Genomic DNA, 12,961 nt, shown 5'->3' on the forward strand with positions numbered 1-12,961 from the left:
CATTGTGCTGCCCTCTTCATTAACCTGTCAAAGGCCTTGAATACTGTTGATCACTCACTGCTAATTCAGAAGCTTTCATCAATTGACCTAGACCAGGCTATATTAACGCACCTACCACTTCATTAAAGCCGTTAGATGCAGTTTAACATAGCACACTGCACTTTATTACTGGCGACAGTTTTAGTACTCATCCCTGCATTCTCTACCAGAAAGTTAGTTGGCCCTCTTTGATGTCACGTAGGGTGATACATTGCTATGTTTTCATGTATAAAGCTCTTTTACAAAAACTCCCACTTTACCTAGCATCATTACTAAACTTTCGTCTTATGAGTTACCACACCCGGTCTCAGGGATGGCTATTATTACTATTCAGAAATCGAATTGAGGACATTATTACTGATGAATGTATTCGTTTTTTATGACAGAGTTTTTCTATCTGCTTGTATTTTCTGTAATTATACTTTTTTTAGAAACACTTCAACGTCAACCAGTACAATCTAATATTTTTATTAATAAACCAAGATAGACCAGAGCATGTCGTTTCCAATGGAAGCAAATTAATCATAGTGTGCAGAAAACTCGGTGGGCAGAGCCAAGCACGAGCTAGTGAGATCCTATTGGCGCGTTATAGCATTTATTTAAAACAATTCGTTAGCGAACCCTAGTTATGTGAAGTGCGCGTGTGCACTCCTAAACAACGCAATTTTTTAGAAACTCCGTCCACTCTGTTTGTTACAAATTGTAGTTTTGGAAACAGAAAACTGTATAGATAATAAATGTTTCATAGATGAGAAAATGAGCAGAATGTCGCCCAAAATCCATCTCGCTCCATCTTCTCTCACTGCCGGCCCCTGAACTTCCTCTCATCACCATATATGGTACTGAGTGGACACGCCAAGCGAATGCTTCACATTTATACATCAGGTGAAATATCTGGCTCGTTGTTCTAGCTGTAGTAAATTGGCTCTTTGGCTAGCTTTTGCTACAGCCTATGTCAATGAGCGTTAGCATTCTAGCTAACAACTGCTGCATCCAAAATAGTTATTTTTGCAAAGATCACAACCAAATATAGTCTTAGCGACTGTTAAAGCAATAATCAAAACGTAATTAAATGCGTATGAGAACCTTAAAAAGTTAGTTTGTTTAGAAGTAATAAAAACGTAAATCTAGGCTATGTTGAATGGGCGCAGATGACGATGATGGCTTTCTCATGGTGCATTCAAGACAACTGAGAACTTGGGGAAAAAACGAGGTAAAATTACGTCAGTAATCTTAAAGTCGTAAAGTCGGAGCTCTAGAAAGAGGCCCAAGTTCCCGACTTGAATTCCCGAGTTAGATGACCGTTGAAAACTGATTTTCCCAGTCGGAGCTTGTTTTTTCCTAGTTCCCAATTGTCTTGAACGCACTGAAGTTGGAGGTTTCCGAGCTTCCAGTTGGTTTGAAGGCTGCATTAGTTGCGCATCCAAAAGACAAGCGCGTCTGTGCGTGACGTCAGTGTGTCTTGTACTGACTGAAAAGGGGGTCTACCAGTGCTGTGCGCTTTTTCTCTCTTCCTATGATTTGGGAAATATGAAAATAAATGTAAATAAATGTTCAAAGATTGTGTGTGTGTGTGTAATTCATTGGAATTCATGATTATAAATTTTAAAAAATCATTCATGAGGTTGCCATGACAACATGTGTTATCAAACCAGGTAGATACTAGCTAGCTAGCTACTCCTTTCTAGTATCTCTGGTCAAACCACTCGACAGCTAGCTGACGTTAATGCTAGCTAGCTAAACATTTAGCTAATTAACCTTTTAGCTGACCCTGGTAAACAGATGTGGCGAATGCTACCACGAAAACATGTCAAAGAATAAGGTAGGAAAGCCCTTCAAATTAAAATCTATGCATGCTCTGTTTAGCCAACTTTAGCAACGTTAACGTTACTGTTAGCGCATTTTGACCTGTGGTTCTGATACTGGTGAAGCTGAAGGCTCTGGTTCTTCTAGGCAGCCGATAGTGGGCTCTAGAGCAGATTTAGCGCCGATTATCAGCTGCCTAGGCTGGTCTGGTCACGACTTCATTGTGTCCGAAAATATATATTTAGCTGTGTCTCTTTTGTGAACGTTAGCGAAGATAATCAACTAACGTTAAATGTCTAGCTAGCTAACTTATTAGCCTATCACTTGTTCAGGCAATTGTGAATGGCTAGCTAGCTTAAATCATTAATTGTTTCACCAGACTGCTGGATACAAGGGTCCTTATGGTTATCAAAAAAGAAGAGAGGGGTGAGTTGTTCTGCAAATATGGTTGTTAACCAGCTAACGTTAGCTAGTTAACGTTACTCACTAGCATGATTGGAAACATCTGACAGTACATAGACAATTTGACATTCATTTTGACACCCAGCTAGTTAATTGATGATAGCCACTGTAGGCTAATGGTGTTAGCTGTGTGTGTTTTGTTTATTTGCATTTTACTAGCTATATTGTGTGTACACACTTTAAGAATAAAAGGTTTTACATGTAACCAAATGAGTGTTCTTCAAAGTGTCCTCCAATGGGGACAGCCGAAGAACCCATTTAGGTTCTAGATATAACTTTTTTTTCTTAGTGTAGACGGACTTACTTACATGACAAGAAGTAAAATGCACATGATTTGTGATATGTGATCACAGTAATGGCAAATGGGATTGTATTTGGTGTGATGTTGGATGGCTGATGTTTGTGACATAGCCTGACAATGGAAGATACTAACAAACCACTTGTTGACTCCATAGGGATGGAAGAAGTTGTGTACGTTACAAATGTGGCCTAACAAACACCATTCAAGATGTCTTGCGACAAAGACCAGGCTGGATGGAGGTCAAAGAGTGAGTTGTGTAGGCTAGACCTAATGATGTAGCCATAATGTGTGTGTGTGCGTGCGTGCATCCACTACATTGAATTTTGATTAGGCTTTGTAGCATATTGTATCCAGAGTGTGTGTATCTATGTATGTGTGAGTGCATGTGAGCATTTTAATTAGCATATTGTATCCTGAGTGACTTAGCCTACATTACAAGATGTCAAATGCCCATGTTTAAATTTTTATTTATTTTTTTATCTGTGAGCGCAGTGATGGAGAATGGGATTTTAACTGGTGTGATGTTGGGTGGCTGAGGGAGAATTTCGATCACTCCTACATGGAAGAACACGTGAGGATATGCCATTTCCGCAATCATTATGAGGTCAGTCAGTACCATTACAGATTAGTCAGTAACACTTACTGTGGGGTCCCCCTATCTATGTATTCATAAAGCCTTTACAACACTAGCCTACAAAAGACATTAGGCTATAACAGCCGTCATATGTATTCTTGTTAGATGACAGGCAAATCTGTTGTCATGTGCTTCTATGTCAACTACTGCACATGACAACAGATTTGCCTGACTGTAGCCTAACTAGCCTCATAGAATATTTTGCAGGTGTCCATAAGGTTCATGTTTATCACTGCCTATGGGGGACATTATAATGTCTTAGCTGTTATGAAGGCTTTTATGATGCACGAGGATCCCTACAATAGTGTTACCATGTATTGTAAAAATAGCTGTTACCATATATGGACAGCAGGTGTCATTGTAACATATTTTCCCATGTGGCGCTCTTATTTATAGTCATGTGTATTATAAAGGCAATCTGCAGTTCAAACAACAAAGCGGTCACCCCACACTGTTTTGGTAAACAGCTGAGGAATGGGGCTGGAGAAATGCAACCACTCTCAAATTCATAGTTAGATAGACTTATGGATGAAAGGACTGACCATCCATCCCTGAGATCAAAAATATACATTATTAGTTTAAGTAAGATCATAAGGCATTTCTTAAAGAATCAATGTGTATATAGGCTATCATTAATTTAAGAGTCAAAAAATTGATGTACCAATTGCAGATTGCCCCTCATAATATAACACTTATGTTTGTACTGTATCATAATCTTCATTTGATTTATGATGCAGCTGACGCGCAAGAACCTAATGGTGAAAAACCTGAAGAGGTACCGCAAAACCCTTGAGAGGGAAGCTGGCCGCATTGAAGCGTCCAAATGTGACTTTTTCCCCCGAACCTTTGAACTACCTAGTGAATACCACCTCTTTGTGGAAGAGTTCAAACGGAGCCCGGGCAGCACCTGGATCATGAAACCGGTGAGAGGACCTGCAGATTTGTTTTATTGTTTAATATAGGCCTATCGAACCTTTAATTAATCCATTCCCATCAAAGATACAAAAACGTATATATTTTCCAAGGGAGATGTGGCAAAAAAGGCAGCTCCAGTTTAAAAAAAACACAGAACAATCATACAACCAGAACATACTGTACCTGTGCACTAAATCTATCAGTCTACAAATACATTATTTTCAACAGTGAACGTGACAATTCACACAAGCTTAGTTTAGCATTAGGTTGCCATCAGTAATAAGAAGAGTAGACAAAACAAAACTTTTGCTTTTACATTATGCACTAACATAATACATTTGTATCTTTATACTATAGTTATGAAGTTCATCTCCCTCTATCAATCTTTGTTCAGGTTGCAAGATCTCAGGGGAAGGGCATTTTCCTATTTCAAAAACTGAAAGACATCATGGACTGGAAAAAGGTAACACCATGCGGTAATATAATAAATTGAAACATGACATTATATGATTGTTGTGCAATGTAGATGTCTTATAGGTTGTTGCCCTTAACTTTTACATGGTTTATGTTCATGTTTGTAAAAAAAAAAAGACAATGACAGACAAACACACACTGACACTGTATGTTTGTGTTTGTACAGGATGGGAGTCGCTCAGAGGAGCAGAGAGATGAGACTCAAGTGGAGAGCTACGTTGCACAGCGCTACATAGAAAATCCCTACCTTATCAGTGGTGCATTAAACTTAAGTTTGATAATAGGTCTAAGTTTGGAATAAATTATTACACAATGGATTATTTTGATATTTCTGTATTGCTCTTCTCTAACTTTCTCTTTTTATGACCTTTCCTTGCATAGGAAGAAAATTTGACTTGAGGGTTTATGTATTGGTTACATCAGTAAGTTTAGGTCTTCTCAATCACTAAATTAATCAAAATCAAAGTAATCAAATCTAAAACTATTTTGGTAGATCATTGGATTAAAGCACTTCACTCATACGGGCTTGACACACGTCAACCGATGAAGTAAGCAACACATGCTGTAAAATATGTACATTTAACACTGTTAACTAGAATTCATTTGTGTGTGTGTCTTAGTATATCCCACTGAAGGCATGGTTATATCGAGATGGTTTTGCTCGATTCTCCAGCACCCGATTCTCTCTCACCAGCATTGATGACCAGTGTATCCTTCTCCTTACCTCATTACAGCCTTGTATGTGAGCTGAGTTATTGTCTAAGAACAGTTATCTGCACACAGTAGTCGACTGTTCTGCAGCCAAATAATAATAATTGTCTTTTCCTAAGAAACAAACTCCCAACGGTCGGCTCTATTTCATCTCGACTCAATTCAGGATTAAAACCCGGAATCCTAATAATAAATTGTCTGTAACAATTTGAGTCTTTTGAATTGCCTGGAATTTAAATACATTTGACCCAAATTCTGTTCTACTATTTCTCCATCATCTCTTTCTCCAGTGCCAGTCTGTTTGTGCCATCATGCCAACTCCTTGTCACTCATTATCCTGTCATATAGTGCATTCCAAAAGTATTCAGACCCCTTGACCTTTTCCACATTTTGTTACATTACAGCCTTATTCTAAAATGGATTAAATCATTTTTTCCCCTCATCAATCTACACACAATACCCCATAATGACAAAGCAAAAACAGGTTTTTAGAAAAAAAAAATAGGCTTGGCAATGACAGCAATGGAGTTGGCAGGAGTACAAACAGATCTGGGACTAGGCAAATAGAACATGTCTCTTTAATGCTTCTCCTAAGATGTCCATCTCACCAATGTGGCAGTGCAAAAAACAGCGCCAGATTATGATCCTGAAAAGGTGTGTAGAATTCCTTCAAAAGTCACAATGTCGGGGGTAATCTAATCCGAATGTTTAGTAAGAACACTGCTAAACACAATTTAAGAATAAATTACTTTGCTATGAATCTCTCTCACTCTGTCCTCCCTTCCGTGTGTGTAGGGCTGTAAGTGGCAGATGCAGCAGCTTCGGCGATACCTGACTGCGAGGCATGGCACAGAGACCATAGAGGCTCTGTTTAAGGACGTTGACAACATATTTGTCCGTAGCCTGCAGAGTGTGCAGAAAGTAATCATCAACGACAAACACTGCTTTGAGCTCTATGGCTATGACATCCTACTGGATCAGGACCTCAAACCGTGAGACACACGCACACCTCCCTCCTCATTCCCCACCAACTGACTGCATTTTTAATGCAAAACATTAACCAGTCTGAGCCCAGTATGTAACCATTGAATTGTTTTATAAATCTGACATTTATGTAGGAAGGAACCTCATGAAGCTGGTTGAGGGAATGCAAAGAGTGTGCAAAGCTGTCATCAAGGCAAAGGGTTGCTACTTTGAAGAATCTAAAATCTAAAATATATTATGATTTGTTTAACACTTTTTTGGTTACTACATGATTCCATATGTGTTATTTCATAGTTTTGATGTCTTCACTATTATTCTACAATGTAGAAAATAGTAAAAATAAAGAAAACCCCTTGAATGAAAGGGAGAGAGGGATACCTAGTCAGTTGTACAACTAAATGCCTTCAACTGAAATATGTCTTCCGCATTTAACCCAACCCCTCTGAATCAGAGAGGTACGGTGGGCTGCCTTAATCGACATCCATGTCTTGAGTAGATGTATCCAAACTTTTGACTGGTACTGTATATATACACAGTATATATACAGTGCATTCGGAAAGTTTTCAGACACCTTAACTTTTTCCACATTGTTACGTTACAGCCTTATTCTAAAATGGATTCAATCGTTTTTTTTCTCATCAATCTACACACAAGACCCCATAATGACAAAACAAAAAACATTTGCAGATGTATTAAAAATAAAAACTGATATAACATTTACATAAGTATTCAGACCCTTTACTCAGTACTTTGGCAGCGATTACAGCCTCGATTCTTCTTGGGTATGACGCTATAAGCTTGGCACACCTGTATTTGAGTTTTTCCCATTGTTCTCTGGAGATCCTCAAGCTCTGTCAGGTTGGATGGGGAGCGTCGCAGCATAGTTATTTTCAGGTCTCTCCAGAGATGTTCGATCGGGTTCAAGTCCGTCCTCTGGCTGGGCCACTCAAGGACATTGAGACTTGTTCCAAAGCCACTCCTGCGTTGTCTTGGCTGTGTGCTTAGGGTCGTTGTCCTGTTAGAAGGTGAACCTTCACCCCAGTCTGAGGTCCTGAGCGCTCTGGAGAAGGTTTTAATCAAGGATTTCTCTGTACTTTGCTCCATTCATCTTTCTCTCGATCCTGACTAGTCTCCCAGTGCCTGCGGCTGAAAAACATCTCCAGAGCATGATGCTGCTACCACCATGCTTTTCCATAGGTACCAGGTTTCCTCCAGACGTGACGCTTGACATTCAGGCCAAAGAGTTCAATCTTTGTTTCATCAGATCAGAGAATCTTGTTTCTCATGGTCTGAGAGTCCTTTAGGTGCCTTTTGACAAACTTCAAGCGGGCTGTCATGTGGCTTTCGTCTGGCCTGATTGTTGGAGTGCTGAAGAGATGGTTGTCCTTCTGGAAGGTTCTCCCATCTCTACAGAGGAACTCTGGAGCTCTGTCACAGTGACCATCGGGTTCTTGGTCACCTCTCTGACCAAGGCCCTTCTCCCCCGATTGCTCAGTTTGGCCGGGCGGCCAGCTCTAGGAAGAGTCTTGGTGGTTCCAAACTCTTTCAGTTTAATAATGATGGAGGCCACTGTGTTCTTGGGGACATTCAATGCTGCAGACATTTTCTGGTACCCTTCCCCAGATCTGTACCTCGACACAATCCTGTCTCGGAGCTCTACAGACAATTCCTTCGACCTCGTGGCTTAGTTTTTGCTCTGACATGCACTTTCAACTGTGGGACCTTAAATAGACAGGTGTGTGCCTTTCCAAATCATGTCCAATCAATTGAATTTACCACAGGTGGACTCCAATCAAGTTGTAGAAACATCTCAAGGATGATCAATGGAAACCGTTTGCACATGAGCTCAATTTCGAGTCTCATAGCACAGGGTCTGACTACATATGTAAATAAGGTATATCTGTTTTTTATATTTAATAAATGTGCAACATTTTCTAAAAATCTGTTTTCCCTTTGTCATTATAGGATGTTATGTGTAGATTGATGAGAGAAAACAAATATTTAATACATTTTAGAATACAACTGTAATGTGGAAAAAGTAAAGGGGTGTGAATTATTTCTGAATGCACTGTAGATGAGCAAACAAATAGATGAGTGATACCCCCTCCACTTATTTGCCCATCCAGAGAATTAACCAAATATACAGATGGAGATTGTGAAACAAAATCACATTGATTTGTTAAGACTTGTCAGTCTTTTGGTCGGGAGTAGGCCTAGGCTACTAATTGACATAGAGTAAAGAGCAAAATAATCCACTTGTTAATTTTTCAATTTAACCTTTATTTAACTAGGCAAGTCAGTTAAGAACAAATTCTTATTTACAATGACGGCCTACACCGGCCAAACCCGGACAATGCTGGTCCAATTGTGCACCGCTCTATGGGACTCCCAATCACGGCCGGTTGTGATACAGCCTGGATTTGAACCAGGCTTGAAGCTTTTGACCCTCTCCACTGTGGCCCCGTCGATGTGGATGGGGGCGTGCTCTCTCTGCTTTCTCCTGTAGTCCACGATCAGCTCCTTCGTTTTGTTGAGGGAGAGGTTATTTTCTTGGCACCACTCCGCCAGAGCTCCCACGTCCTCCCTGTAGGCCGACTCGTCATTGTTGGTAATCAGGTCTACCACTGTTGTCGTCAGCAAACTTGATGATTGAGTTGGAGACCTGCATGCCCAAGCAGTCATGGATGAACAGGGAGTACAGGAGGGGGCTGAGCACGCATTTCTGTGGGGAGCGGTTCAGACCCAGGGCCCTGAGCTTAGTGATGCGCTTGTAGGGCACTATGGTGTTGAAGGCTGAGCTGTAGTCAATTAACAGCATTCTGACATAGGTATTTAGGGGCAGTCTGCAGTACAATGGCGATTGCGTTGTCCGTGGATCTGTTGGTATGTCCACAATGTAAAGTGGTAGCTAGGTCTGTCACAATTCTTGGATCATCTTAATGTTAGATCATTGCCGTCATCCTTAATCTCTTTTTTGAATTATAAGCGGGCGCAACTCTTCACTTAATCTTTCATTGATGTCAATGGGAGACTGGTGCGAACATTCAAGTCGGATCGCAATTCCTAATTTGTGTCTCTCCACAGGTGGCTGATAGAGGTGAACGCCTCTCCCTCTCTCACCGCCAGCAGCAAAGAGGACTACGACATGAAGTGTTGTCTGCTGGAGGACACCTTACACATCGTGGACATGGAGGGCAGGTAGGGAGTGGGGAAAGGATACTCAACCCAGGGCCAACATGCCTACTGGTTTCCTTCTTTGCTTTTGATTTAGACCTTGGAAATCAAGATTCTCAGGCCAATCTGTGACATTATTTGGGTTTTAAAGTAACGCTCCAGGGAAAATATAATTTTTAAAAGCTCATTCTGTGAACTCATAGCCAAATAATGTTGTTGACTCACAAGTCCTTTACTTTGTGGCCAAAGCATAAATTAGATAATAACCACTGTAATACCCCTCCTCAAACCTGTATCTGAAACAGACTGTTTCAAAAAGTTGACCTCTCACACTTTGGCCGATATGTCTCATTGGCTGAACAAGCAAATCAACTGTTCAGACAGGGGTTCACAGAAGGGGGGGTAATCTATTTCACTCATATTGTATAGGTCATATTTCCTAGAAGATCTGGACAGCTAAAATACTGGACAGCTACTGAAAAATCCACAGACAAAATGGCCCCCTAGTGATAGAGCTGAATATCTCTGGATTAGGGTAGACGTCATTATGACCCTTTGTGGCAGGGTTGTGGGCAGTTCCATTTCAATTCAGTTAATACAGGAAGTACAGAAATTTCAATTGGAATTTCTTTCTTATTGAATTTGAGTTTACCAATTTGAGAAACCAGTAGGCATGAATTTGAGTTTTCCCTTTTTAAAAGGGAAACCACACTACAGGTTCAACTCAGAATGTTTACTCTGTATTAACATTAACTGCGTTACACCTGACATACCCTATAAGCTCCAGTGCAGACTGCAATTGTCACTAGATATTGACCTAGCCTCAAAATATACAGTATCAACATTCTGAGTGACCCGCAGTGTGGTTGCCTTTAGTGATGGAATTGGATCCAAATATTGGCTTGCTCCTTTCCTACCTTCGTTACTTTCCACTGATGAAAAGACTTGATTGGTAGTCTCCCTGTGCAGATGGAGTACCTCTCGCATGAACAATGTTCCAACATACATGTCTGCACCGATACAAACGTCCAGTTGCTATAGTCGGAAATGGACAGGAAAACAGGAAATCCAGCTTTCTTACTTCACCGCCTTTTCCGATTGTACCCTGGTATAAATATCCCCACCGGACACAAAATTGGTAGCTAGCTAGATGGAGCTGGCAGAGAATATTTTCAATGTGTATTTTCCAAGTTAGTAGTTTGCATGAGCCATGACAGCGAACGTTAGTGTTACAAGCTTTCCACCACTGACTGGCTGTGGCTATAATTAATTAGCCTAGCTATCTGCGTTCACGTTGTGTCCACCTCTTGTGATAATATATCAAGGGCACAATTCCCGCCTGCATTTTAAGCTGAGCCTACCCAAATGTATGATTTGTTGGGAGAGTTGTCTGTCTGAAGAGCACCCTCCCTGGAAGATTTTTTTCTCCCCTTTCGAAGTTGCCAAGAAAATCCCCTATTGTTCCCAGACCTAAGGCAACAGCACTTCCCGAGACTACTTAATAGGGGAAAGTGATTTGGTGATATTTTTCCTATCATCTATATTCTCTCTCTGGTTGTTCTCTTTAGATTGACTGGCAGAGAAAAGAGGGTTGGTGGCTATGACCTGATGTGGAACGATGGACCCGTCTACAGAGAAGATATCAACCTAGAGACACTGGGCAGCGCCTGTTTCACTGCAAACACACACCTCGGTAAGTCTGGCTTCAACTGGTACTCTGTCACCACACTTGGGTTCAAGTTCATCTCAAGTCAGTCAAACAAAAAAGCCTCATAGAAAATGATTGGCTCTTAACCATTAATTTTTACACTTCAATACATTTGCTTGTCACCTTAGAGAGAGCATAATATCAGATTGTGTTTTGACAACTGTTTTCTCCACAACAGGCTGTGTAAACGACAGAAAGAAGCAACTCCGTCAGCTTCTAAAACCATTTCCAGGGAAGAAGAGGATATAACACACTACCCAAAAATATTTTCCAATTGAAACCAACAAGCCTACATATCACCACCACTATACAGTTTCCATCAATATTTCATAAATATGTATTTTCTTACAACCTCACTCATAGATGGTAAGGTCACACTCACTCAATGATATCACTCAATGATTCAGTGCAAAGCATATTTATTTCTATGCCTTACAAACAACTGCATTCAACATTGAGAAAATATGCACCACTTTCTGTGTGCGTGTGAGAATGTTTACGACAACTCTACTCCCTGATCTATGGCTTTACATTAATATTGAATAAAAAGTGCAATTTAACACAGTATGACTATTACATGTATGTAGCGCTTCAATTAATAAATTCCACATAAAGTACAATACATTGATAGACGTTCTAATGTAAACAAATGGAATAACTGTTAAATTATGCAAAAAAATATACATTCAGCTTTTTTGCTTAACATTTTTCCTACCCAAAACTGTAAACATAAATGTCAATGACAAATGCGAATCAAAATGTGATTAACACAATATCTATCATAAATAGAACTATGGTATACAAAATTTGGAAAAATACGCATTTACATTCGTAGCAAACATTAGACTGTCTCTCTTGAACAAAAAAAGAGCTTAGCCCTATGCAAATTATACTTGTAATAGACAATGTCAATTAAAGTCTATTCAAACAAGAGAAAGCCCTTACACAAGTATACCTTGAATAGAGTATATCATTCATATTGAACCAATAAACCATCATTCCAACAATATCACAAAGTGTGTGTCTCTCCGTATTCAACAATTTAACTCTTAGACACAGAAACAAATGAGGCACCAAAGAAAGATACATGATGGTCAAGCAACAAAGAAAAACATATAGTGAGAGAATAAAGGAACAAATACATTCCAACACCAAAAACAGCTCCACTAGACCGATGATGATGGCTATTTTGAGTGAACCTCAGGCTCTGTGGATCAGCCTACTTGCTGACTAAATAATTAATGGTTGACTAATAATAGGCCTATATGTTGTCTACTTTTCAACATCAATAACCTGTACTAACAAAAATGGCTGTACAGTGCAAAGTGCCTTGAGCCAACGTCTTCAGTTTGCCTAAAAGCCTTAATTGATTACAGTCTGAAATAAACATGTTTGGAAAGAATATTTGCTCCACACATTAGATCATAATATCAGATATCATGGTCCAAGCTCCATGTAAAGGCTTGTGTGTATTGCCCAAACCAAAATTGTTACAGTGCAAGATTGTTACAGTACAACATGTTGGCAATGTTTTTATTCTTTGACCTATTAAAGTATCACTTAAAATCAAGTCTACATGAAATAGATGATTATATATATTTTATTTGACCTTTTGAAAGTTGCAAACAGCTAGCGTAGTGATTTAAACAGCAGTAAAACAGTAAAAAGAGCCTTCAGAAAGTATTCACACCCCTTGACATTTTCCACATTTTGTTGTGTTAGAGCCTGAATTTAAAATGGATTAAATTTAGAT

General features: G+C 39.7%; 1 protein-coding gene across 1 annotated transcript; it reads left to right on the forward strand.

Annotated features, from left to right (window-relative positions):
* The first annotated feature begins 1,725 nt into the window (after nt 1-1,725).
* Nucleotides 1,726-12,618, forward strand: ttll9 (tubulin tyrosine ligase-like family, member 9). Its single transcript, XM_039008288.1, has 14 exons — nt 1,726-1,861; nt 2,225-2,271; nt 2,763-2,855; nt 3,101-3,212; nt 3,980-4,165; nt 4,552-4,620; nt 4,798-4,888; nt 5,013-5,053; nt 5,252-5,339; nt 5,938-5,996; nt 6,138-6,334; nt 9,411-9,524; nt 11,069-11,193; nt 11,387-12,618. The coding sequence occupies exons 1-14, from the start codon at nt 1,847-1,849 to the stop codon at nt 11,455-11,457; spliced, it is 1,308 nt and encodes a 435-aa protein (XP_038864216.1). The 5' UTR covers nt 1,726-1,846; the 3' UTR covers nt 11,458-12,618.
* The last annotated feature ends 343 nt before the right edge of the window (nt 12,619-12,961 follow it).

Source organism: Salvelinus namaycush, chromosome 14 (genome assembly GCF_016432855.1).
Source record: "Salvelinus namaycush isolate Seneca chromosome 14, SaNama_1.0, whole genome shotgun sequence".
Lineage (NCBI taxonomy): Eukaryota > Metazoa > Chordata > Actinopteri > Salmoniformes > Salmonidae > Salvelinus > Salvelinus namaycush.